This window comes from Etheostoma spectabile, chromosome 11, assembly GCF_008692095.1.
Source record: "Etheostoma spectabile isolate EspeVRDwgs_2016 chromosome 11, UIUC_Espe_1.0, whole genome shotgun sequence".
NCBI lineage: Eukaryota > Metazoa > Chordata > Actinopteri > Perciformes > Percidae > Etheostoma > Etheostoma spectabile.
Genome location: NC_045743.1, coordinates 5,881,509 through 5,906,998, shown reverse-complemented (window position 1 = coordinate 5,906,998; position 25,490 = coordinate 5,881,509). Strand labels below are relative to the sequence as shown.

At 39.9% G+C, this 25,490-nt stretch overlaps 2 protein-coding genes across 3 annotated transcripts in view; one reads left to right on the top strand and one right to left on the bottom strand.

Moving 5' to 3' along the window:
• Positions 1-2,709, bottom strand: part of col4a1 (collagen, type IV, alpha 1) — a 47,068-nt gene extending 44,359 nt beyond the window's left edge. The window contains 1 exon segment of the mRNA XM_032530323.1: positions 2,460-2,709. Within this exon segment, the coding sequence (XP_032386214.1) occupies positions 2,460-2,531 (72 nt within the window). The 5' untranslated portion in view covers positions 2,532-2,709.
• A 20-nt stretch (positions 2,710-2,729) lies between these two features.
• Positions 2,730-25,490, top strand: part of col4a2 (collagen, type IV, alpha 2) — a 69,006-nt gene continuing 46,245 nt past the window's right edge. For both annotated transcript variants that reach the window (XM_032529130.1, XM_032529131.1), the window contains exons 1-3: positions 2,730-2,977; positions 3,224-3,342; positions 3,429-3,480. In XM_032529130.1, the coding sequence (XP_032385021.1) occupies positions 3,293-3,342; positions 3,429-3,480 (102 nt within the window). In that variant the 5' untranslated portion in view covers positions 2,730-2,977; positions 3,224-3,292. The remainder of the gene's footprint in view (positions 2,978-3,223; positions 3,343-3,428; positions 3,481-25,490) is intronic.

Sequence of the window (25,490 nt, the reverse complement as noted above, 5' to 3'; positions counted from 1 at the left end):
AGACAAAGAATATAAAAACACACTGAAGGCCCTGTGGACATCGGCCAAACAATGATTTCTCAAACCGCATTCACATATCTGAAGGTGCGGGATACAAAAGCATAGTAAAGGAATAAATATGACTTCCCAGTATCTGTGTCCCTTTCTGTTCTACCTGCAGCTTTGGATGGATGACAGTATCGCAAACTTCATGTTGCAGACCTCCCATGGGTGGATGGGAAAGTATGCAACTCCCAACAATATATCCAGAATGTTGAATTACTCCAATTTCATTGGCATCATCTGATCAGTGACAAGTTGTTCAGCCAGAACACCTCCCCCGCATCCTATCCTCTGCCCAGATGTCTTATGTCTGTCTTGTGTTTATGCTTCTAAATTCATTCAGGCAGTGTATTAAAGTTCCCTTTGCTGCGTTGTTCAACCTGATACTGTATGTTGGCTTTCAACATCATAAACTTCTATCCTTTGCATGTCCCTAAATCAAACCTCTGTCTGCATGGAGAAATACACGCCATTGCAAATAAGTATTGTTTTGTCGATAAAACACTGGTGAAAGAGACGTCGAAGCCACTCTGCCTAGTTTGCTGCCAGCAAAGGACACAAGCTACAGGGAAAAGGTCCTGTGACATATTTTGTAACATGTAGTGGATCACAAGTTTATCTTGATTTTTCTTTTTTGGTGGCACTTATCATGACAGCTTGCAGCTACAATCCATCACAGCTAAAAAGCTACCTTTAAAACACCCGGAAGATGGAGAAACTCCCCACATGATCATACCAGGCTCCCTTAAAAAGGTGTCAATTTTCTGTGAAACATCACATATTGCTCCATTATACAATAATACTAATTGATTAACAGCCGGTTCTTCCTCATCTTTACACCTGTCCCAGTCCAGTTTTTCTCCCCTTCCTCTGGATTTTGGCTTCTCTTGTGCAAGAGATGTTTCCGCTGCAAATTCCACCCACGCTTCAAAATAAAGCTCCACATCTGACAAGGCTTTCAGCAGATGGTGGCCGCTGTAGTATATTTCAACAAAAGGCACAGTGAGGATCAACATACATGAACACACAAATCAGCAAGTCTCTAAACTCTTGTTGTTCTCAGTGGAGACTTGAAGCATCAGCTTTTCTCCTGTTTTCCATAGAACTCATTCATAGATTATCTACTTTATATATATATATATATATATATATATATATGTATGAGATTATTTTTGGGGCATTTTTTCCCTTTATTAGAAAGAGATAGTGGATAAACAGGAAAGGAGGGAGAGAGACGGGGGATGACACGCAGCAAAGGGCCGCAAGTCGGACTTAAACCCGGGCTGCTGCAAGGGAGTCAACACGGGGCGCACGCTCTTACTGGGTGGGCTAGAGGTCGCCCCCTAGATGATCTACTTTTAAGTAGAGAAACTGGATCTGGAAATGTGTGATAACAACTAGTCCAACTGTGGAATTTCTATTTGTCAAACATTTGACCTGAGCAAGATGTACCAAACAACTTGGCTTTCTTAATGCTTTATTACTTAATAGTCTACTAATTTGGTTGAAAGCATAGCTGGTACTAGTTCAGACTTACAGTCAAAATGTTTCATGTTAAACATCAAACAGTCTTTTCTTTGTAAGTTGAGAGAAGAAATGAAGGCTCCGTCGGTTTATATCAAAATCAGCTTTTACTGTAGTTTTCTACCTGACGATTCTTATCTCATTAATTTGCAAATCTAATTACACAGGGCAATCTGTTGACTGGAGAAGAAAAGTTATGTCTGGCTAGACTGTGGAAGAAGTCCACATGAGCATAACTAGTTTGTCTTTATTCTAAAGAGACATTCATGAAACGTTTATTGGATTTTCTGAACTTCACACACACACACACACACACACACACACACACACACACACACACACACATACACACACACACAAAAAAACTCCAGCTACTGTATGTACTCTGTCCTACCCTCTCCCTCTCTCTCTCTCTTCTCCTCCGCAGCAGAAGGGAAGGAGGCTAGACTGGGAGTAGATTCAACTCAAAGTTTTTAGAACTGCCTCGTAGAGCCAAACAAACAAGGAGTTGTTGAAAACACATAAAACACTACAGTGCTAATGTGTTATAATACAAAAAAGAGAATAAAGAACGTGCGTCTCGATGACCCTCAAACATGAATGTGTCTATTTCAACGACTACGCTGCAAAGCACAGCTAATTGTTGTTTAAAACTCAATTCGTCACAGAAAAACAGCAGGTTGCACACAGACTACGCCTACATACTATATGACATATATGCATATTAATTGTGTGCATGCTTTGCCTAAATACACGAAGAAAGTCTAAAATCATCATCAGCTGCAATTTGAAAGTTAAGCACATACAGCGGTCACAACTTGATACTTTCTGCAAAGGTATACCTTTAGGCTCCCTACATTGTTATATAATAATGATACTGTTCATCCACTTACCTCAGCCCCTGTCAGGTCTACACTTGAGTAAAGAGCCGCCAGCAGTAACAGGGTGCCGGACGGTAACAGCATCGTGGCGGTGCGCAATGGAAATTTTGTGCGCAACAGTGCAGAGTGCCCGCAAACAACCACCTGTTGGTTGCTTCTTGTCCTCTCTCTTCAGGTAACTGTTAAACTTATCGGCAGAGCACGTTCAGCCTGTTAGGCTGCATCTTTGTCCGAGACGATATGAGGTTCCGATCAATGCAACTTGGTCTTGTTTCTGCTGCACCACACCCCCTCCAAAAACGACCACCCTCGCCCATGCAAACGGACTCAACCCTGCTGTTACAAACACTTTGACTTTTCTCGGTTAGAAGAGGGACTACTCGGCACACTTTGGTGTGTTTTTGTGTGAATGTTTGAGAAGGCTTTGGTGATACAGGTAGCTGTTTAAAACTTTTCAGCCTGGGAACCCGCGCATCTCTTGGCCCGTGATATCCATTTCCTTCACCTTACCACGCAAGACTGGGGTGACTGTAAGTAACATATTTTATCGAAGTGATGGGAAATTAATGACATACTCGTGAAAACACGTTTGTTTGTTTTTAAATCGATGTATCATTGTAACTGATCCATGAGAGTGGTTTCGAGCACATTGTGATACCTTACAGCAGAACTCGTAAAAATAGTAAACTCGTAGGCTACATCTCTTTAGACAAATGTAGGTCAAATGTATGAACTCATGATCACACGGTAATTATTTACGTTAACGTTTGCCCCAGGTCGGGAGTCATGCTGTAGAAGTGTCTCTACAAGTGAAAAAGTGAAACTCTTGAAAGTTTGCGGAGCGCATGAGTGGGACCATGCAAGGGCAACACAACCGAGGACTGAAGAACCTGAGGTTAGCGGAACATTTTACTGCAAAACATCAACGCAGGATTTATGGATCAGCAGAGTTATTGACGTTGTCATTTTCATTGACTACAGGCTGCAGCTTCTGTGCCTCTCCATTGCCATCCTCGCCTCAGGAGTGCACGCGGTAAGTTTTCTCTCCCACGTGTTTTTCATGGTAAACTCTCACGTGCAAATTGCAGTTGGTATGAAACTACTTATAATCAACGTTTAGGCCTACAAATAAAGGTAGTGTCTCCGTGTTGGGTTTGTCTCTGTTAGAGACACATGCAGAGAGTGGGAGTGTGTTTTGGGGAGTTCCTCCTGTAGGAGGGTTCTTGGCTTTGCATGCTGGTAAATAACAGCGAAGCTGAAAACAATTTATTGTGAAATGACTCATGCTGGAATTTTAGTGGTTTTAATTCACTGTTTTTCTTTTGCAAACTTATTAAACAGAAATGGGGTTTCATGTTCAGCTTTGCTTGAACCTAGACCTGGCATGGATTGAGGGGTGGGGTCATGACCTCTGCAGGCACCATGGCAAGATGCTGTGCTTTATGAGTACACATTTGTCATGTGTACTATACATTTTTTTTAATTTTTGTGTGTGTCAGTCATTCTGTCGGTCAGGGGGTCGTGCACTTGCGACTTACAATAAATTGCAAAAATACATAACAGCTACAAGTGTATGCACTATACAGAATTGACCATATTATACTTTATCGACATGAATGGGTCAAACAGCACCCACCCACAAATAGTCTATAAACAAAGCATGAGGCTGTCTTTGAGATTTCACATGAACAACAGTTAAAGTCACTCAAGCTACCGAAGAATACCATAATTCCTTTGTTCAATTAGGCCTAAGCGATGCATCCTAATCTTCCATTCTTAACGAACAGCCATGTAGCCTATATTGGCTCCTCCATTCTCTCCACTGCTGGCTGTTCCAATTTAACAGGAGAGAGGAGCAAGAGGGGTTGGTATCCTGACTGGCCTCTGACAAGCTGTTACCACCACCCTCTTCAGCAAAAGAGGACATTATTTCTTCTTCAGCTTCTTGCGTTGTCACCCCGGCGGAAGGTGTGCAGGGCTTGCAGCAGGTGAATCGGTCGTGCTATTAACACCATTGCTACACAATTTCTTAGCAAAACCAAAATGAATTAAAGTGCTATGTGAAAGTAAATGATGCTAACTGCAGAATGGATTTCAAGGACTTTGTGCGCCAATTAATAGCCTCCACTGTTTGTTTTGCACCACAGTGCCACCACACCTTGATGCTCATGACAAGAATAGCATGTATAGGTATATTAATTGAAGTGAATTAGGTTTAAATCATCAAAATGGCACACTGTCAATATTGTTAAAGACTCCCAAAAATTTCACAAATCACGCTTTCAGGGGAGCCAATGTCTTATTAAGGGCAGCCTGTCTAGTGGTTTTACCTACATAGACTAGGCCCCATAGGCACGTCAAGATGTTTTTTGTATAGCACATTTCAGCAGCAGGGCAATTCAAAGTGTTGTATATAAATATTAAAGAGCAGTTAAAAACAATAAAAAAATGAAAAACAGATAAAATACGAGAATAGAAGTTACAGTGAAGTATAAGAAATTAAACATTAAAGAGCAGTTAAAAACAATTAAATATAAAAGCAGATACAATATGAGATTTTAGGCTGCTAGTATGGGACAATGTTTAAGCCATTGCTCTATACACGTAATCCACCCGCAATCCTTGCTGTTCCCAGAACGTCCCGGTCCCACCGGTCTTACTTTAAAGATTGTTGTATAGATTGTCATAGAGTTTCAACAATGCAACTTCAGATAAGAAATTAACTATTATATAAAGAAAGGCAACATCTAAAAGAAAGGTCCCTGTTTAGTTCTGACTCTGGGGACAATAGCAGACCTGTCCCAGACAACCTGGGAGGTCTGTGTGGTTCATAGTGTAGTAGCAGATCAGAAATTTATTTTGGCCCCAAACCATTTATTGATTTATATACCAGCAAATGTATTTTGAAACCAATTCTTTGAAGCACTGGAAGCCAGTGTAAACACTTCAGAATTGGAGTGATCCAGCGTTCTGAATCAACTGCAGCTGTCTGATTGATTTTTTAGGGAGACCTGTAAAGACACCGTTACAGTAGTCAAGTCTACTGAAGATGAAAGCATGGACAAGTTTTTCCAAATCCTGCTGAGACATAAGTCCTTTAACTCTTGATATATTTTTAAGGTGATTGTAGGCTGACTTTGTAATTGTCTTAATGTGGCTGTTGAAATTCAGGTCTGAGTCCATGATTACGCCAAGATTTCTGGCTTTGTCTGTTGTTTTTAACATTGTCATTTGAAGTTGCGAGCTGACTTTTAATTGTTACTCATTTGCTCCAAAAACAACCACCTCGTTTTTTTCTTCATTTAATTTAAGAAAGTTCTGGCACATCCATTCGTTAATTTGTTCAATGCACTTAGTCAGTTTTTGTATTGGACTAAGTTCCCCTAACGATAAGGTTATGTAAATTGTTGTGTTGTCTGCATAACTATGGTAACTTAATTATTGTTTTCCATAATCTGAGCCAGTGGTAGCATGTACATGTTAAACAGAAGAGGCCCCAGAACAGAGCCTTGGGGAACTCTGCATGTCATGCTCAGATGCATAATTACCTATAGATATAAAGTAATCCCCATTTGATATTGGTGACTTCGCTATAGTGACTCATTAGTGACATATTGTTTTTTTTTAAGAGTGACTTAATGACTGCAGTTTTCAGGGACTGTGGTAAGATAGTTCAGAAGATAGAAGAGACGTGTTTACAATCTGTAGAAGATCAGAAACCAGATGTTGTATAATGTCCTCCAGGTTTTTCCGGTTGATTGTATGAAATTGTGTCATATTGGAATTTGTTATGCCTGGACACTTTGACAACACATATCATGTACATGATATAGAGGCATTGATTGTAGGGATGAGCCGGAGACTCGGTTGAAACAAGTATCCGGTACGGATAAAGCACTTTTGCAGAGTACAAGTATTATACAAGTAATACGAGTCAATATCTGTACTCGGATTGAATAAAACTCCTCAGCTGACCGTGTCTGTGTTCTGAGACAGTCACAGCCCCCCCCCCCCCCCACACACACACACACACACACACACACGCTTTGCTCACTCTCAGAACACTGAGAACAGCGCTCTCTCTCTCTCCCTCTCTCTCTCAGTCAATCAGGTCCGCGGGTCTGTTTCGTTAACGTTTAGGGTTTCTTCAGCTTCAGGTTTGTTTTTAACTTTGGTTTGTAGTACTTACATAGTAACCAGTAGATTTCTGGTAAACGTGGGGTTTCTGGTGGGGTAAACTGCTTGGTTTAAATGCGACTCGCGTTGCGTCTCTGCCGTCGGAGATTTTTTTTTTTTTTAACCGTCAGCTGGCTTCATTAAAGTCAATGCAGATCTGAGAAACAGCATCTGCCTATTTGATCCGTAGAACACAGCCCCCGCCCCCCCTCTTCTTTCTCTCTCTTTCTCTCTCTTTCTCTCTCTTTCTCTCTCTCTCTCTCTGTGTCTCTCTCTTACTCACACACACACACACACACACACACCACACACACACACACACACACACACACACACACACTCACAAATACCTGGTGTGGAAATGAAAAAAAAGAAAGAAAAAGAACCAAAAACAAAAAAAATCACACTGATCATAAAAAATGTAAAGTAAAAAAAGAAAGTTATATTTAGCATGAAAACTCTTGTTCATTACATTTTACTTCATAATTGCAACCGCATGTGTTGTATTCATTGTTGCAAAACGTTCTGTATATAGTTTGTTTGTTACCATGACAACACTATTGATCTGAAGCTTGCTGCTGTCATGTAAATAGTTTTCTAATCAGCAATAAATATAACAATTTCTGATCAACCCATATCAATTGCAGGGTTAAAATAACACACTGGTTAAAGCCCCGCCCATTTCAAGACAACCCAACCAACTTCCGGGTTAAATTCTGTCCACTTCCGGGTTAGGCCCCGCCCAGTCCGAGTACAGATACAGATACAGATAATTCATGTGGTAAACAGATACAGATACAGATACAGATAATGCTGTACTTGCTCATCCCTAATTGATTGTCTATTTTTCTGAATTTTGTTGTTTAAGAAGATTGCAAATTCAGTCCAGACCTTGGTTGATAAATGTTCAGATGCTACTGGTACTGGAGGGTTTGTTAACCTATTGACAATAGCAAACAAAGCATGTGAGTTATTATTGTTTCTGGTGATAATGTCAGAGAAGAAGGACCACCTTTCATTCCTCAGTTCCAAATCATAAATGCAAAGTCTCTCTTTATAGGTGTTATAATGGACCTGGAGATTAGTTTTTTGCCACTTGCGTTCAGCTTTTTGACACTCTCTTTTTTCTGTTTTTACCAGCATGACATTTTGCCACGGAAATCTTTTCTTACCAGAGACAGTTTTGACCTTAGTGGGAAGAATGGGCTTAAACAATACTCACATGCCCATATCTACATGTGCTACTTATGCGGTTATCATTCCTCCTGTACATACTGGCCATTAAATCCTTAATTCAAAGCAAAGAACATTTTAAAGTTCAGTTAAATCTAATCTTCCAACAGTCTCAATTAGACAAATTCAGTGAGTGTCTTTTAAAGCTGCAGTCTTTAGTATGGCATTCCCTCTTAGTGCTACTATCCCTCCACATATAGTTGAGTAAGGAAACACTGTCAATGGAGTCTGGATTGCTGACTAGTAGATGTCACTAGATGTTGGCTACTGTCACTAGGAAAATCAACATAGACTGTAGCTAAATTCCATCCAAAAAGTACAAATTTGAAAAAGTCTAGTAAATTGGCAAAAAAATGCGACTTAATGAGCGTTTCCTTCCAACTGTTATGCGAATATTAGAAGTTGGGTGAGATAAACAGCTGTCGGCACCAATTTTCCAGTTGGGTACCATTAAAACATTGCAGAAAAAGAGAGGTAGTTAAAAGAGAGCCAGCCAAACCTCAAATGAACAAACACAATGTGGAAGAATCTGCATTTCTGTTTGTTAAATGTATTCGTTAGAGGACAGTTACGGTCTCCTCATCACTCCAAACAGAACTGAAAGTTTCATCTAAAAATAGTTAGTTGCAAACACACTTAGTGACTGTAGCATGCTGGCGTGTACATTGGGACAGTGAAAAGGAAGCTATGAATGGACCCATGGCTCATGTCATGCCTTCTTGTCCTAGGAATGTTCATTATCAGTAGTGTAGCTTTGTGGGTGTGTAGACATTACAGTTCACTCTTCCTGCTTTGGAAAAAAAAACCTTCCTGTTCATGTACAGGGATTTATTGTTTTTCCTCATATGCATAAACACCCTCACTTGGATTTTTACACTAAATTGTCATAAAGGTTTAAGTGCCAGAGAAAACACAGATGTTACAATAAACAATTAGAATGTTTGACTGGGCCAAAGTAATAGCCCATAAAAATGCACCTCCATCATCTCTCTTTTCACACCTAATAACTTTGCATGACCTACTTTAATTTTCCTTCCATCAAACTCACAAATGTGGGCTTGATGAAAGGAAAGGAAAGTGCACACATGATGCCAAATTATTGTGTGTTTTCTGAGTGTACAGCATGTGAGCTTGTTTTGCTATGTTTGTTTGTTGCTGCTTGTGCGGGACGTCAGATGGCCAGTGGTTCTGTCAAACATTTGATATCATATTTAAGGAACAAGTTATTTTCTTGGGTTTGATGAAAAGACCTTTTGTCGCTTGTTTTTATTAGATTTGGTCAGTCCTCGATTAAATGCGTGTGACACAGCTACGCTCCTCTGTGTATTGTGCAGCTTTGCTCCAAGGCGGTAATACTGGAAGACAGCATTCTAATTTTAGTTTGGCACCATCCATGTGCTCTGTGCAGGCTGTTGACTGTCAATTGAAGGAACAGCTCACATTGATTATACAAATAGCTTGAGGTAAAACAGAAAACCTTCAGTGTCTGGGTGTGACGTTCAACCAGCTTTTGACGTTTTTTGGTAAAACACCTCCATCTGCGCACATTAAAGAAGCTGTTGAAAGGGTAATGAGGTCTGTTTCAGAAGTTATGAGCTGTAGGTCATGAGGTAATGACATCAACATGTAAAAAGGGTGAAGGAAGCAGTAACCAGTCAAACATCACTCTCTGAACTTTCCCATCAGACACAGAATGTCTCAATCTGCTTCTGAGAAAATCTGTTTCTGTTTCATATCAGATCCAAATGTGACCAATGGGACTGTTTTAGTTGTTGTAACCCCAGCCTCTATGTCATACAACTGTTTCCCACCATCCGTCTCCATGTGGTGCTTTACGTTTAGAATTCCCTTTCCTGTCAATAATATAATTCTCAAGATATTTTGCATGTGAGATTTAATTTGCTGTTCATTTTTTTTCTGACTCAGCATTGTTAGTTCTGCACTTGGTTGTAAACACAAAAAGTGACAGAAATTAGTTGTGTAAGAATTAAAATAAGAGATCTTGAGATAGAAGTTCAAACCATGGCTTCTTACTCATCACAGCACTGCTGACCAATCACAGTGAAGTAGTTGTGAATGTCGAATTGTCAGTTCTGGAAAATTGTTGGAAGAAGCCTCCCCAATTCTGATGTTGGAAAAGTGTTGGGAGGAGGACAACCATCTAACAGCAGTTCTGACGGAGTACTCTGCCGCCTTAAAGCCCTCAGTTTGCTTCCAGTGCGTCCAGCAATTTTTGTAATGGTAACCAACAATCCAACAAGTGCACCCACTAGGGCTGCAACTAACAATTAGTTTTATTATTGTTTAATGTGCTGATTATTTTCTTGATTCATTTGATTTTTATAAAATGTGAGAAAAGTCAGATGTCAGATGTGCCAATGACATTTTTTAAGTGATTCAAGTGTCTGTTTTTTGTCAAACCAACCATCCAAAACCCAAATATAGTTGGCTAACTATCAAATCCTCACATTTGACAATCTGGTACCAGCAAATATTTAGCATTTTTGCTTGAAAATAACTGCAATTGACTGACTGATTAATTTTGTCTCACCCCTATCTATTTTGACACGCTGTTTAACCCACCTTTCAGTATGGCCATGTCCTGCAGAACAGTTACATGCATTTTGCAGTTTGTTTAAACAACACTTTTCACAAACTATTTTGTTGAAACATACTGAACCCTTAAAGTTAGCTGTGTCATCATACCTGCTTTGACTCTTAGGAACTACATTACATTACCTTGGGGACAGTTTCTATGGTACATCAGAGGATCCTAACTTCTGTATTTCCTTCTCCGCAGTCTACCTGGAGATGCCAGACTAAAATTGAAACAGAGACCAACAACATGATAATGTGCACTCCCCTTCACACACGCACATAATCCTTGCACACAAATACTGTTTATCAGTGTCCATTGGCGGAGGAAGGAAGGCTCTTGAGGCAGTAATGTTCACAGGATGTTTCATGTAGGACCCTTTGAGAGGCTCGGATTTTTGTGTGTTTGAGAATATATTTCAAGAAGTGTTTGAGTACGGTGGAATGAGGGGATGATGCTGGCAGAGGATGACAGAGTTGTGGGAATTTAGTCTGTGACCATGGAAGAGACGTTTTTGGCTACAGATTCCTACAGTACCTGGAAGCCTAGCAGCAGCATCTGCTTTAGCGATTACTAGCTAAGTGGATGATTGTGATATTGTTTCTGCATATGCCTTTTTGACATGTTCACTTTGCAACCACGCAGACAAACTAAATCAAACTTAGTATTGTAGGAGCCACATACAGTATGTTGTTTATGATCTCATTTATATTATTTTTTTATTATTAAAATGGGCGCTTATATTGTAGGTGGTGGGCGTGTTTATCACGGCTTGAGCGGGATTGATGACATTATATCTGTTTGCTTCACTTGTTCACCTGGGTTTTTGGGGCTTTGACAAAGATGGGTTGAGCCTGGGAGTGAACACTTTCTGTTGACCACCGCACTTACACACCTATTTTGACTCACAAGTAGCATTACATTTGGTAACTGCAGTAGCTGTATTTTATGTGTGGAGAAAGTAATCATTGCAATACAATCTTGAGTGAAACAGTGTGTTTATGTATCTTTTAGTCACTTGCGGCAGCACTTTGTTGGACTGCTTACATCCGGAACAAGGATGTTGGAAATTTTTATAAGAGAATGGGAAAAGATGCAAATTATGGAAATACAGTTAACGTTGGTTACACAGCCGTGCATTTTATTTGTTAAAATTTTAAAAGCATAAGTCTGGGTCTAAACGTGAATGAGTGCTGTGTGATGGGGTCATCTGATGGAAAGTAGGCACGTGATTGACCTCTTAAATGTGATTGTTTGATGGCAGAGGAAGGCGTGTGTCCGGGGCGAGGGGGAAGATGTCTGCCTGTGATAAGGATAGAAAAATGGACAGCACATCCCCTGCCAAAATAGTGGCTGTGATATAGAGAGCGCCTGGCTGTAACAATCAAGGGAAAAGCCCATTGTACTGTGCTGCAGGAAGCCGCAGCCTTGGATGAGAAGCCCATTTGTGGGGTTTCCCTGTCACTGGTGTGTGCAAGCATGGATGTGTGTTGTGTGGTGGCATGCATTTTCCAATGATGTGTTGCACTCACATCAGTGACAGTCCTCTCTGACCTTTCTGCATTTTTACTGTGTAACGTTTGTGTGGATGCACGTGCATGCCTGCTCACATGTGAATGGATGTGTAGTATGTGTGTCTTTTGTTTGCTTAAGTATTGTTTCCACAGGAACAGCTGTTTGAAATGTAACTTTGTGGTGGTGATTATTTGATTATTCTCCATGGTTCAGCATTGTGAGGGTGAGGAAAGGCCTGGTGAGCTTGGCTGGTTGCCCCCATTGGTGTACAAATGACTCCTTAAACAAGCACACATGTACAACCATGAACACTGTTGTTATCAGCGGATTATAAGGTCAGTAAATCTGCAAGCGATTTGTTTTGGAGTTTCTTGTGGGGTACTGAAAGATGTCTTGAATTAGTCAGCCAGTTTGCTCTCCCTCATTGGCAGGATGTGTGAGGCTAATTTTCTTTTTCACATGTGCAAAGAGTGTGGGCTGTGTTTATCTGTGGGCATAGTGAAGGTTGGTTTTACCTGAGTGCAGAATAGTGTGAAGAGAAAATAGATTATCCATAGAAGCTCTCTAAAGAGGAAAAGGAAACCGAGTGGAGTTTGATGTGTAAATAGTTTCTTCCAGAGACAGCAGTTTGCGGTGAATTGTGCGCTGACAGAAACACCCATACAAACACACACACACACACACAAACACACACAAACTCTCTCTGTGTCTTTGTCCATAAAAATAATACCTATAAATGCTATACTTCCATTTTGGAAAATGTATCTGTGCACACCAACCAATGTACAGAAGCTTAAACCACATATAGTTGTCTTTTGTTTTTCAGTTGATGGTCTGATTGCTTAAAAGACTAATCCTTTCAGCTCTATAGCAGCTACCCTTTAAATATATCTTAGTATATTAAGCCATTGTGGAAAATCCTGCAATATTGCCCATCCTTGATTGTGTGCAGTGTTGGGTTTTTGCATGATTTATGCATCAGTGTGACGAAACGCTTTGATTTTGGAGGTTTTGAGTTTGCTGGCTTCAGAGTTCATTTTAAGGATTTCATATATATGATACGTACAAAATATACAATACATATTGATACTGTGATAGAAAATGACATATACAGTAATAAAAGATTTTATCTATATTGCCCACTCGTACAGTACACCTACCTAAATTTTAGTACAAACAGTACATACCTTCTTAAGTACTTCTACTAATTTAATTGAGCTTTTTATGCAACAGTTTTTTTAGGAAGGACACAGCTTTGTTTTAAAGTACAGCAGCTTCAGCTGACTTCTATTTGACTTGGAATAAAGTTTGGAAGTAAATTCATTGTGGACATTGTCTCTGGAAAATCCCTATATACTGTATATAGCCACCCCTGTCCTTTGCCCTAACTCAATTTCACAGTGATTAATGGAGAGACACAGGGGTCCCATCAGGCTGTGCAGAAATAATTCCTCCCAGTCCTCCAAGGCTTCAGTCTCACTTCCTTTTATAGCCTCATTCTGCCCCTGGTCTCGATCTCCCCTGTCTTCTGTCCCCTTGCTTGCTCTCCATCCATCTGCAAATGCGTCTGTCCTCCCGCTCTTTCACTCTTCTTTTCTCAGCTTTTCTCCTTCGAGGTGAGCTTTCTCAGTGAGCTCATATGGAAGGATTGTTTCAGCTGTGTTTACCCAAAGACTATACATACTCTCACAAAAGGACTCTGGGCTTGTTAGATTATGTGCTGTTTAGTTCAACAGGTGCCCACACTACATTACAATACATTACATTTCTGGAGTCATTTGTTTGAATTTCATTTATGGGTCCTTATTTTGGTGATGCACTGATGTGTAGACTTGAACTAGTCATATCCTGTGGTATGTAGGCACTCCATAATGTCACAATTTTGATATCTCATCCAAGAGAAACATGGCCATTCACTCATCTTACTGTAGGGCTTTACACACATTTTTATCTGGACTGGAGAAAATGCCATTCATTTCCATCCCAGCTGTGGCCTAATTGATTAGACTGAACTATTTCTTGTCATGTGAAGAATGTTAAAACAGTTAAATGCGCACTTTGTGATAACATGACCATGTCCAATTTCTCCTTCTACATCTTCGTCTCTCTCTCTTTCTCTCTCTCTCTCTCTCTCTCTTTCTCTTATCCCTCGTTTGTCTTTTTCCTTTGGCAGGGTTGCCAAATGTCAACCACCACTTTGGTCCATAATAATTCAGCAACCTTTTGATGCATTGCAATGTAATTTGGTACATAATTTGGTATATAGATTTTATCTTTAAGGTGAATTTTAATGTTACTTTTTATATCTTTATCATTTTGCTCAAACAACCACCTTGTGAACAGCGTCATAGAACCGCCAGCATGGCTCTAGACTATTAGTCATGTTTCTGTTATTGTGGCATAAAGCCCAAAATAACTGGGTTTACATCAACCACTCTCCTGACTATCTTACCATGTCCATCTTTTCTGTGTCTGGACTAAAGTCATACTTATTTTACCATCCTAATCAGTATTGCTTAGGTCCATTCCATGAATAACTAAATCTATCTTGACTATGGCTTTCAACTCTAATCCTTGTAAGTCATCCTTCTGAGGACATTGTTTTCTCGTAAGTGGAAATACAAAACAAACATGACTGTTCTCAGGCCTCTCAGGTGTCCAGTTCTTTCTGAATGGATCATCCCATCTGGATGTGATTGATTATCTGATTCAAGGGGTGAGCAGCAGGGCCATCACCATAACAAGGTCTGACAGATTAGACTGTCAGCACTAAAATCCAAAACAGAAACAGTTCTAATCCCACCTCCATTTAGCTCAGACTGTAGTAGGAAGCATTGATTAGAAGTGTACCCCACTGGGAAATGGAGTTGAAACTGTGTGACCTGAGGCCAGTTAGGGAGAGGGAAGGTCCAGCTGTGTCAGGCCCAGGGCAGAAACCAGAGCTGTGTTTACACTGGAGCCCAGCCACAGGAGCATAGTTTGAGTTTCTACTCTGTCCTGCTTCTTTCAGGTCCGTCTGCTAGCTCATGTTCTCCTTCAAAATCCTGTCCTGCTCTCAGCAGAGTGACCCTGTCTCTTTCACCATTCTTCCAACTTTTTTTCAATTTGAAGTGCAACAGAACCCATACAGTGCACACAGTAAGATCTCTCGAGCCATTACTGCAATGTTGAGTCGCTCTGTAAGCTGTACTGTATCATGTATGACATCTGTGAGATCCATTCAGCCCAGTCTCATGGCATTTTGTGGAATGGTCACGTTATTTAATCTATTGATTTGTGTACAGATCATGTTAGTGTCGTTATTTTCGTGTGTCGACTACGAATTTTGAAGTAATGTATTTCAATGGGAAGCCTATTTTGTGATCAAGCAACGATTACGGTAGTGAGTAGTATTGAAAAGCTGTGGCGGATGGGTCAAAGAACACAGGACTGTCACCCTGGAGACCAGGAATTGTTATTCTCTTCCTACTACCGTCCCATTGTTGTCTGCGTGTCCTGCGTGTGACTGTTCCTTTCCCCATTTTTTTTCCCTATCCATAACTGTCCTGCTGTTGTGGTTGGCGTGTGGCGTTTCATTACCCCGTTGTTGTGTCCCCCAGAGCAGCCCAGTGTCATGGTAGTTTGTGAAAAGGTCACGTTCGAAAATTGTGACACGTACACGTAATAAACAAGAAAATTGCGACATGTACACAAATTATTGAATCAAAATAACGTGACCATTTCACAAACTGGCGTGAGACTGAGTTGGTTCCATTATGGCCAGCACGAGACATTCCCTAATCACCATAATGGAGGCGTTTGGGACATCTGGTGTTATATCAAGACATGTCTCAGTAATAAAAACTACGCTAACACAAACAGTTATATTTGATGTTTTGCTATTTGAGCTTTTTTGCGTGTGTGAGTCTGTGTGAGTGAGTTTGTGTGTTTCTAACTGCTTTGTCAGTGTGTTTGTTTTACTGTTCTGATTATTTGATTAAATTCTGTGTCTGACTATTGCCGGAAGCTGATGCTGCACAGAAAGTATAAACTCCCCCTTTTTGACAGCCTGGGTTACTTTTTGGTTTAGTCTGTTTTTTTTACAGTTTTGTATTTTAGTACTGCGCTGAAAAATAAGAACCAATCTGACAGACAAACTACAAAAGGTTTGAAATAAATAAGTAAGGGAATTGGTTGTTGAAAAAGTAAAATAGTGATCAAGCATTTCCATGTAATTTACTGCATCAGTATCACTCATTTCTTTACTGTGAGGGAAACATTTCTTACAGCCCACCTGTGAGTCACAGAGCCAGACAGCAACAATGATGACCAGCATTACAAACTTGCTCCCACACACACACACACACACAGACATTTGAAGTTTTATGTTTATAGCTTCCCACTCACAGGGGTAATTTAGACATGCTTCTTTCCTCTTTTTATTCAGCGAAGCAAGAATGTCCTTACAAATTCCACCTTGTGTTGTCCGGGATTCACTGAGGCGGCAGTGCGACTGCTCACAGTGCGATGAAGTCATTCAAGATGTTCAAGATCTTTTCTTTTGTACAAAGTGAGAAACAGGCCTTGAATGCAGGGCTGGTCTTACTGTGGGCCAGATAGCATAAACCGAAACTAAAAGTCTTTGAATCACATATAGAGGTTAATGTATATATAATATATATACTGTATATAAAACTAAGAAAATACCCTGCCTTGCCTTTATTGGATAAAAGCAAGGAGACGTTTCTAGCAAAATATGATTTTACATAGAAGAAAAAAAACTTTTTCACCTTTATTATTTTTAAGAAGAGTCTACAGCCATGCTAGCATCTCTGTGAGGCTGAACTTAAGTAATGCAGTGCTTTGAGCTAAATGCTGAATGATGTGCTGTAGCCTAGAAATCTAGACGCACCCTAGCGGTAGAAAATGTAATTTTCATTCATTCATATTTACTATACAGGAAAGTTAAAAGTTACATTACATTACAATATAAACGGGCCTGACTCAGTTTAAAAACTGGTTTTCAGCAGGTTCCTGTTCAGCAGAAACATAAAACATTGAACATGGTTACAGCACGTCGGGTACAGACATTTGTACAGTACATTGTGTAGACTAGACAGATTTGGACAACTAAAACAATAATACAGTTACATAAGGACAAATACATTTATACAAGACATCAGCCTGGGCTGGACAAATACAGACAGTGCAACAAGGCTTGGACAATACATGAGCAATTAATGTGTGCAGTTGTAGCTGGGTCTGGCATGTCAGGCTAGATATGCTGAGTTTAGCAGTTACAATGTTCACCACTTTGAATTAGCATTCTAGCATGCTTACATTTGCTAATTAGGAATAAGCACAAACTACAGCTAAGACAGCTGTAATTAGTTCCACACGTATTTGGGGATAAACTAAAAAGTATTGATCAAATTAAGATTTTTACCTGATGAGGAAAAATTAAGGGATCAATAAAGTACAATTCATCCTGTGGGGAACATAAATGTCTGTACCAAATTTTATGGCAATCCATCCGATAGTGTAGTTTAGTTTTTTCTGTCTGGACAAAAGTAGAGGACTGACAAGCTAAATGAACAAAACTTTCCTAATATTTAAGTTACTTCTTGAGTCGGATTTTAACTCCGGCTTGCAGGCTTTTAATGTATCCTTCACAGAGATTGTTCTCAGCTGGCAAAGGGAGTATCGCACACCCAGTGCAGAATCGGTCTCACCGCTGACATTGAGATATAGTGCAGATATGCATCAAGGCATATCACACAGCATGTTTCTAATCACAGATGTGTACAAAAACCCTTCTCAGAGCTTCTTGTTGAGAGTGGCCAGGTGTTTCAAATTCAATGAGTTTGTGCTTTCTCATCATTAGTATGAAGAAACACAGCTGCTACCTTGGCACACAGTATAGTTGACAGATTCTCTGACATACAATGTATAAATGTGTAAACACAGACACACAATCAAAATCAAAATGGTGAAAACTTACGAAAACAAAGTAGTGGTTGTAAAAGTGAGTTGGCATCTACAAAGATTGGATAGTGGGATCTAAAATATTTTTGGCCAAGGTCATTGTGTAGAGGCTGCAGGTCAAATCCCTTAATTAAGGATGAGCAACAGCCACTGGCAAACAGCCCACAGATTAACTCACTTATGGCCACAGGTTTTCTTGTAGTTGGATTTGATTTTGGTTAAGAACCTTATTATTGTTATTACAGCAGCCATATTTCACATCTCTTTCCTCAGTTTCTTCTGTCCTCCTTATAGGGTGAGTTACTGAAGGGTAGAAACTGTGTCACCACCACTACCAGATCAAACACTCATCCTGACCTGCAACAGTCTGTGATCTCCATTTATTTGATACCTCAAACCCAGTGGGGGGTGGGGGGTTCCTTTGTTGCTTCATGTGTTAAAACTAAGAAATCATCTCAAAGAGGCAGTTTGTCATTTCCATCAGGTCAGAGTCATTGATATTACAAGATCTTTCTGTGGCATCAAGATTGATCTATGAATGTTTGGATGTTTAAACAACAGGGAGTAAGAAATACTATGTGTCTGACAAAAAGAGTGCTTGACTTTTTTTTTCTTGTAACAACATCTGCAAACAAAAAATAAAGGTTTCATAAGGAAAATTACTGTTGGAATCAGGAGATTTACTGACTTCCCCTCAAAATTTGTCCGTCCCTGTCACATCGTTTCTTAAGGTCAAGGTCGTCACGCACATTTCTCAATTATGTATTTAGCTTGTTAATAATCTCTACGGATTATGGGATGTTTTTTTGAGTAATTTATTTGGTATGTGGAATCCACAGCTGTGTGTCAACATCATGGACTCCCATCTGTCTCCTGTGTGTGTTTTATGCTCTGTTTGCTATTTAGTTTCATAGGCGAGAGGCTTTACAATGCATTTCCTGGATCCCAGTGATGGTTTTATGCACTGATTTGTGTTAACCTAAAATTATACTTAATTTAATATCTCTGATTTTATCTTTTTATCTTTTATCTGTCTTTGTGGCATTTGTAATTTGATTTAACCATGTAAGGATTACGGATGGGGATGTTATTTTGTATTGATATTGATACCATTTTCAAGACTGAAGTAATGAAGATCCAAGTACCGTTATCGATACTTCTCTATTATTTGATGGAATTATAGAACTATTAATAGAACTATTATTGCTTTTATTGCAAAAACTGTGAGTCTGTGACTGTTTGATTTCTTCTGTTGCTTTTTTTGTTTTAACCCTCTGAGGTATTCTTGACAATTTAAGGTCATATCAAACTATACTGCCCTCGGGTGATTCCTCTTCACCTTATTTGATTTATGTCATCTGCATTGATTGAACAGCCTTCCATTGGTTGACAAGCCGTAAACAAGCTTTTGATTAGTCAGAATGGTCTCCAAGACCATCATGGGAAACTAATAATGGCGGTTAGCCTCACCTCCAACTTCCCATGGGGGTAAGCCTCTCTTCTCTAAGCGTAGCTCCCTATGGCGCCACTTTAATGCTACAAAGCCATCACCTGTGCATAGACAAATCACCATATTGTCAGGAGAAGAACGCAGACAGTTTGGACTTCCATTAGCTGGGTTTAATTACTAATGTTAACTAGCATGTTAGTTAGCAGTAATTAGCCTGTGCCTATGTTATCTCTTAACATATACCTACCCTCGCCTCTCCGTCTCTGCTGATTGAGAATGTTTGAGATTTCTCTTGGCACAGCTACCAGAATACTTACAACTTTCAGACACGTTACCCACATCACAACTACATTGTCAAGGTCAGTTGAAGGCTGCGCAGTAACGCCTAGCCATTACCAGAAAAGTGCTTCTATTTTCCTTCACTGGTCTCCGTCCAGAACGGGATATTTTGGTCTATTTCTTTAACTGTAATTTCCACAGGCTGCGGAACGGCTGCAGAACGGCTCCGCTGGGTGATGGCTCCGTGCTCTGCCGTTCGTCAGTACCCACCATCATCCTGTTCTCGTAGTTGAGATGCAGTGTTGATTTTGGCTGCTTTAGACGTTGACAGGAAGTGTTAGAAAGTGGTTATGTCTGTGGTAAACCTACTGTATGCACTAAATGGTAAGACCAAGACCATGGTCACTCAGGCTGACCACAGACGATCCACACAAACCAACCTTCGTCATATCTGCATGTTCTGTATGATGGTGGTACAGTATTTTGGTCGAGGAAACTACCTTCAACTTAAACCAAAAAAATCTCACACTCACTGCCTAAGTGGTTCCCAAATCTAGCAGATGTTCAGATAGAGATTATGAGAGCCCACCGAATTTACAGTGATAACCCAAAGAAGAACACCACTACTAATTGCAAGTTGATTTTCAACGTCCTTCGCTACATAATCAGGCAGGCAATCCTACAAGCTGCGCGAAGATCTCCGCTCGTCATTCATGGCCGGAAAATTCGCTTCTCCCCGGATTACAGCAACTTCACGGTCAAGCGGCGGCAAGCTTTCTATCAAACCATAGATTCAGCACGAGTCAAGGATCTGGATTTTTTATTGATTGGTTGAACGCGAAGGCCACTAGGGGCCAGGATCAGACTACAAATGGCCTGAAATCATGGGCCGGCAGCTTGGGGCTTAGATATTTGGCGTACAGTTAATCCTACTTGTAGGGACTATTCCTTTTTCTCAGGTGGACATAAATCCTTTTCCAGAATAGATTTTGTTTTTGCAAAGAGTTCATTGTCTAAGAGACATTTTTGGTGAGATTGGCTTGTTACCCTTCTCTGACTTACAAAATGCATCTAGTCTGCCACGTTCCCCTTTTTTTTTACCCTCAGTTAAGTTCAGCACTCATGGCACATGGTGTCCCTTGGAAGAGGCTTTTGCCCATCCATCCACTTCAGAAGTTATTTACCATGCAGCCTAAAAACTATGGTATGGTATCCAAGCTTTATCAGTTCTTGGTGATATCTGGCCGCTCTGCCCTTCCGATTGGGCACGCCATTGCGCAGGCCCCACTCTTGACTGGCATAATGTATGATCTAAAATTCCAGAAGTATCTTGCAATCCAGATCATCAGCAGATTCACTATAATTTCACACATAGGACATATATCACCCCTGTGAAAATGCATCACATGAAAATAATAAACAGCCCTTTATGCATTTTCTGCCCAATCAAAGCTCAAGGTCCATATCTTCATATGTTCTGGGAGTGTTCTCCTGTTGGTCACTTCTGGAACAATAATGCATCCAAGATGTCCACCTTGATTAATGTCACTGTGCCTGTTACTGTCAATGTTGTGATTATGAATGACCTGTCAGCCTTACAGCTTTCTAAAGCTCAAAAAGGTGCTGTGATTGCTGGACTTACAGCTGCTAAGAGGACGATTGCAACCCGTTGGAAGCCACCTCATGACTTATCTGTTCGTACATGGATCCTTTCTTTTTTGGATGTCACGTACATGGAATTTTCGACGGTTTGTGTGGGTGGAGCCCTTAGGAAGACTTTGGAGATTTGGCACAGCATTGCTGAGTCCTTGAAAGCAATGTTGTAGCTTTTTCTTTTGTTCGCGTGGTTGATTGGTCCTTTGTCTTCTGTCTGTGTGTGTGTCTGTTTGTGTGTGTCTGTTTCTGCATGTGTTGTTTTGTCTCCCTCCCTCCCGTTTTTCCTTCTCTGTGAATTTGTAGCCCTGGGATGCGTTCCTATGCCCCCGTGTGTCGTTTGTAACTGTTCGTGAATGTTATGTTTACATTATTATTTTTTCTGAATATAAAAATAAAAATTTGATCACAAAAAATATTTATAATAATGTTTATTCATGATTAATCACATTAATGTCATAGTTAAATTGAAATTAATTGCACATTTTTATCTATTCTAAATGTCCCTTGATTTCTTTGTGTCCCATTATTTTTTCTCATTCAATGCTCTTATCAACATGGAAAAGTGGATCGGCTTGCATTGTGCAAATGTTTTTTTATTGAAAACAACATTGGCATAGAGCCTACTGTAGTGTTCAATTTCACACGTAACATTCTCACTTGGAGCAAATAATCTCTCACACAATGTAACACTGTCCATCAATAAAATGTTGAAAAAGACAAGTATTTCTTATAGCATTAATAGCAATAATGGACTGTATGTACTTAGGTGTATCAGCAGGGAGGGAATAATTGAGCGTGAGAGTGCTGTTGACATAGCTGGTTTTATTTAATTTACTGTACATTGAAGGACATTTGGTTTGAGGCACCAGTGCAGCCATAAAAAACAGGGGAGGCAATAAAAACATTTTGAGAAAAGCATTAATCTGACCACTGTGGCTTGGGGACCTTGAACTCTTCTAAGAACTTAAACTCAAGGGTTATCTTTAGACAGTGCTTTGATGGTGTGCAATTAGTTATTTAATGAAACCCTGATGAAGGAAAGTAGATGGGGAAAAAAATTCTTTACATCGGAATAGCTTGCATACAGTATACAGTACATCCCTACACAAATTCATACATAAGAGCGGCCATAGATACGTGGCGATATCAGTAACAGACATCTTTCTTACAAATATGACCTCACTGGCTCTATTTTTACAGACAGAACCAAATCTTGTATTAACTCATTCTATTAAACCTTTATTTAGGGAAGGTACTATGGGTTTTATTTCCCTAAATGCTTGAGTGTTGCTTTAAGGGAATGGTACTGTAGATTTACTCCTGATGAAACATCTCTTAATTGTTTTACACATTAACACTTAATTCTTTCTCATAGCTCTGCTTATAGCAATGGAAAAACTGGTATACACATTCCAGATACACTGGGGAACTTGGCAAGAGAGGAATATGATTTGTTTTGGCTCAGGAGACACCATGTTGGCTCTAAGAGGAAAACTTGGTCTATTTTTCTAATCAATGCTCTGTGGAATGTTTTATTTCTCCTTTGACTTTGTGTGTGGTCTGAGTGGTGTACACAAATGCACAGGTTCATTTATATATATGAGAAGAGTTTAGGTTTATGCATGTCATTGCAGTCTTGAGACATAGCAGAGGACTGTAGTTGATGCCCTAGATAAGTTAACGTAGTTCACAGCACATAAAAGATTATCATCACTGGGGATGCTTACTGTAAATGAGAAGCCACAGATGAGCAATCACCGCAAACCGGAGATTAGGAACTGACCAGGTTTATGGCCATTGTTTCAAATCATATATGGAGGTGCGGTCTCTCGCCAGTAGACTATGTAAATTACCCATAAACCACGCCCTCTTTGTCCCCTCCCCTCAGGCCCCCTCCAAAACAGTAACAGAAAGTTGAACCTGAAAACCAGTTACATTGTAAAAATCTTGACAGCGTAAAAAAAAACTGAAAAGACAAAGACATCAAGAAAATTTTTTGATAATTTTAAAAAAAAACTATCATAATGCAAAAAAATGTCAAAGTGAAATAATATCATATTGTGAGATTATTACTTTTTTATGTTTATATTTTATATATCAGTTCAACAGTTTTTAGTGCCGCTATTTGTTGTTTCAATGCCAAATTTTATTTTCAATACCACAGGTTGCTGTCACTGTTCTAGCTCCATACAGATCCACCTTTTCACCTTTACCTATGTGGATCCATGTAACTCTATTTCTTCAAGCTAATAAGTCAGTGTGAACACAAAATGGACCAAACTAAAAGGCAACCGTGTGGTTTTTTTTTTGCAGGAGTGGGACTAATTGAACTGAATTACAAGTGTGATAGCACCCTAAAAAAGACAAGAAAGAGAAAATTGTTGGACCAATAGGCAGCAAGTTCTTTAAGTTTTGTTGCACTGATGCAAAATAAATGCAGCAACATGTTATCATCGAAGGTTCGCCTATGGAAAAGGTGATTTTAACAAAGAAGAGGTTATTGTGACAGTGGGTGGAGAAAACAGGATACTGTAGCACAGTCCTATTGTCCTCTGCTGAAATAGCCAACAGCGATTTTGAGCCTGTAAAATTTAATTGATGGTGCATAGCTTCATAATGTGTTATTGCCTTCTTGGGAGCCATTTCTTTGTGTGTCTGTCCAGAGATGACGTAATCTATTGTCTGTGTTTTGGACTTCCACCTCAAAGTGAAGAAAGGTCATCTGTGACTCTCTACATCCTTACAACCTTTTTGTCTCCACTCCTGAAACTAAAAAAAGATTGTAAAGGTATTCCCCCTCCCGATAAAGGCTTGCTTTAGATATACCCTCTTTCAAATTATGATTTCAAAATTAAAGATTTAAGTAATGAATGCTCCTTGTAGACCGAGTGAGTCTTCCACCATAGCATGCTGCATGCAGGCTAAATTATGCCAATCACAGCATGTCTAATCTACATCAAACAGTGGTTTGAAAGGAACCCCTCAGATCCACTGGTAGTTAAATAAGAAATGCAGCCTTGTGCAGTCCATACGGGAGGGGAAGAGGGTCTTTTTGTTGTGGAGATAGGGGATCATTAAAGGACGATGTCTCTATAGTAAAAGAAGGTCTTTGTGTATGAGGAGAGTCTCAATGTGGCCATTGTAAGAGAGACTGCTGGGGTCTGCTGTCAAAGTGAGGAGTGAGTATTATTCTGATTCTGTATCTGCCGTTTTGTTGCCACTGTGGGCATAAAGTGGCCATTTTGTTTCTTTTCTTTTCACAAGGGAGAGTGGAGGGTATTGAGGCATTTGTTATGGTATGGCTGTGTAGGTTGAGCACGTAGGCAGATACAAGAGAGGGAGAGAGACATCATAACCAGCTACATGGAGCCTCTCCGTCTGTCTAGTCAAAGTTCACTCATACATGCTAATGAAAGGACTTTTCACCCATTTCGTAAACTTTAGAAATTTGGATTTGAATGCACACTCTTTGCAGTATGTGTCTGTGTTTTATTACTAATTACTCTCAGTCACAAATGGTGAAAAGTTCAATGGAACATTTTAAAATATGCGAAAGCATTTCCAGCGTTTCCAGTTATGCATTTAAACCGCCCTGGATGGTCTACACAGTCACTGATTAACCCACACATATATTAAATGAGCACTTGTTCATGTCTAAAGTTGTTTTTCTATAGTTTTGTCAAGGCTTCAAATTGTTTTGCTTCTGCTTCTGATAAGTAAGAAATGTGGTCGTTGCACAAGATCCAAAAGGCAAACTTGGATGTTGCATTTGATTTTTATTTGAAACACCACATATCCATAAGAGTTCTCCAAGACACCATTCTGTCTTAATAATATATTCAGCAATCTCAGCTAGCTTAGGGTCGCGACACCTCTGACATGTGGGTTGGGGAAACCTTCTTGTGTGAATGCTCTCTTTGATCATGGCATGTCCACACTGACCCCTGATGGTCTGTGTGTGTGTGTGTGTGTGTGTGTGTGTGTGTGTGTGTGTGTGTGTGTGTGTGTGTGTGTGTGTGTGTGTGTGTGTGTGTGTGTGTGTGTGTGTGTGTGTGTGTGTGTGCGTGTGTGTCAAGTCGAACACAGATTGGCCTGTGATGGTGGGTGGTTTTGTTGGTATGCAGACATCTAAAGACAATTGTCCCTGTCAGTTGCTGGGACCAGCCCGTCTGAT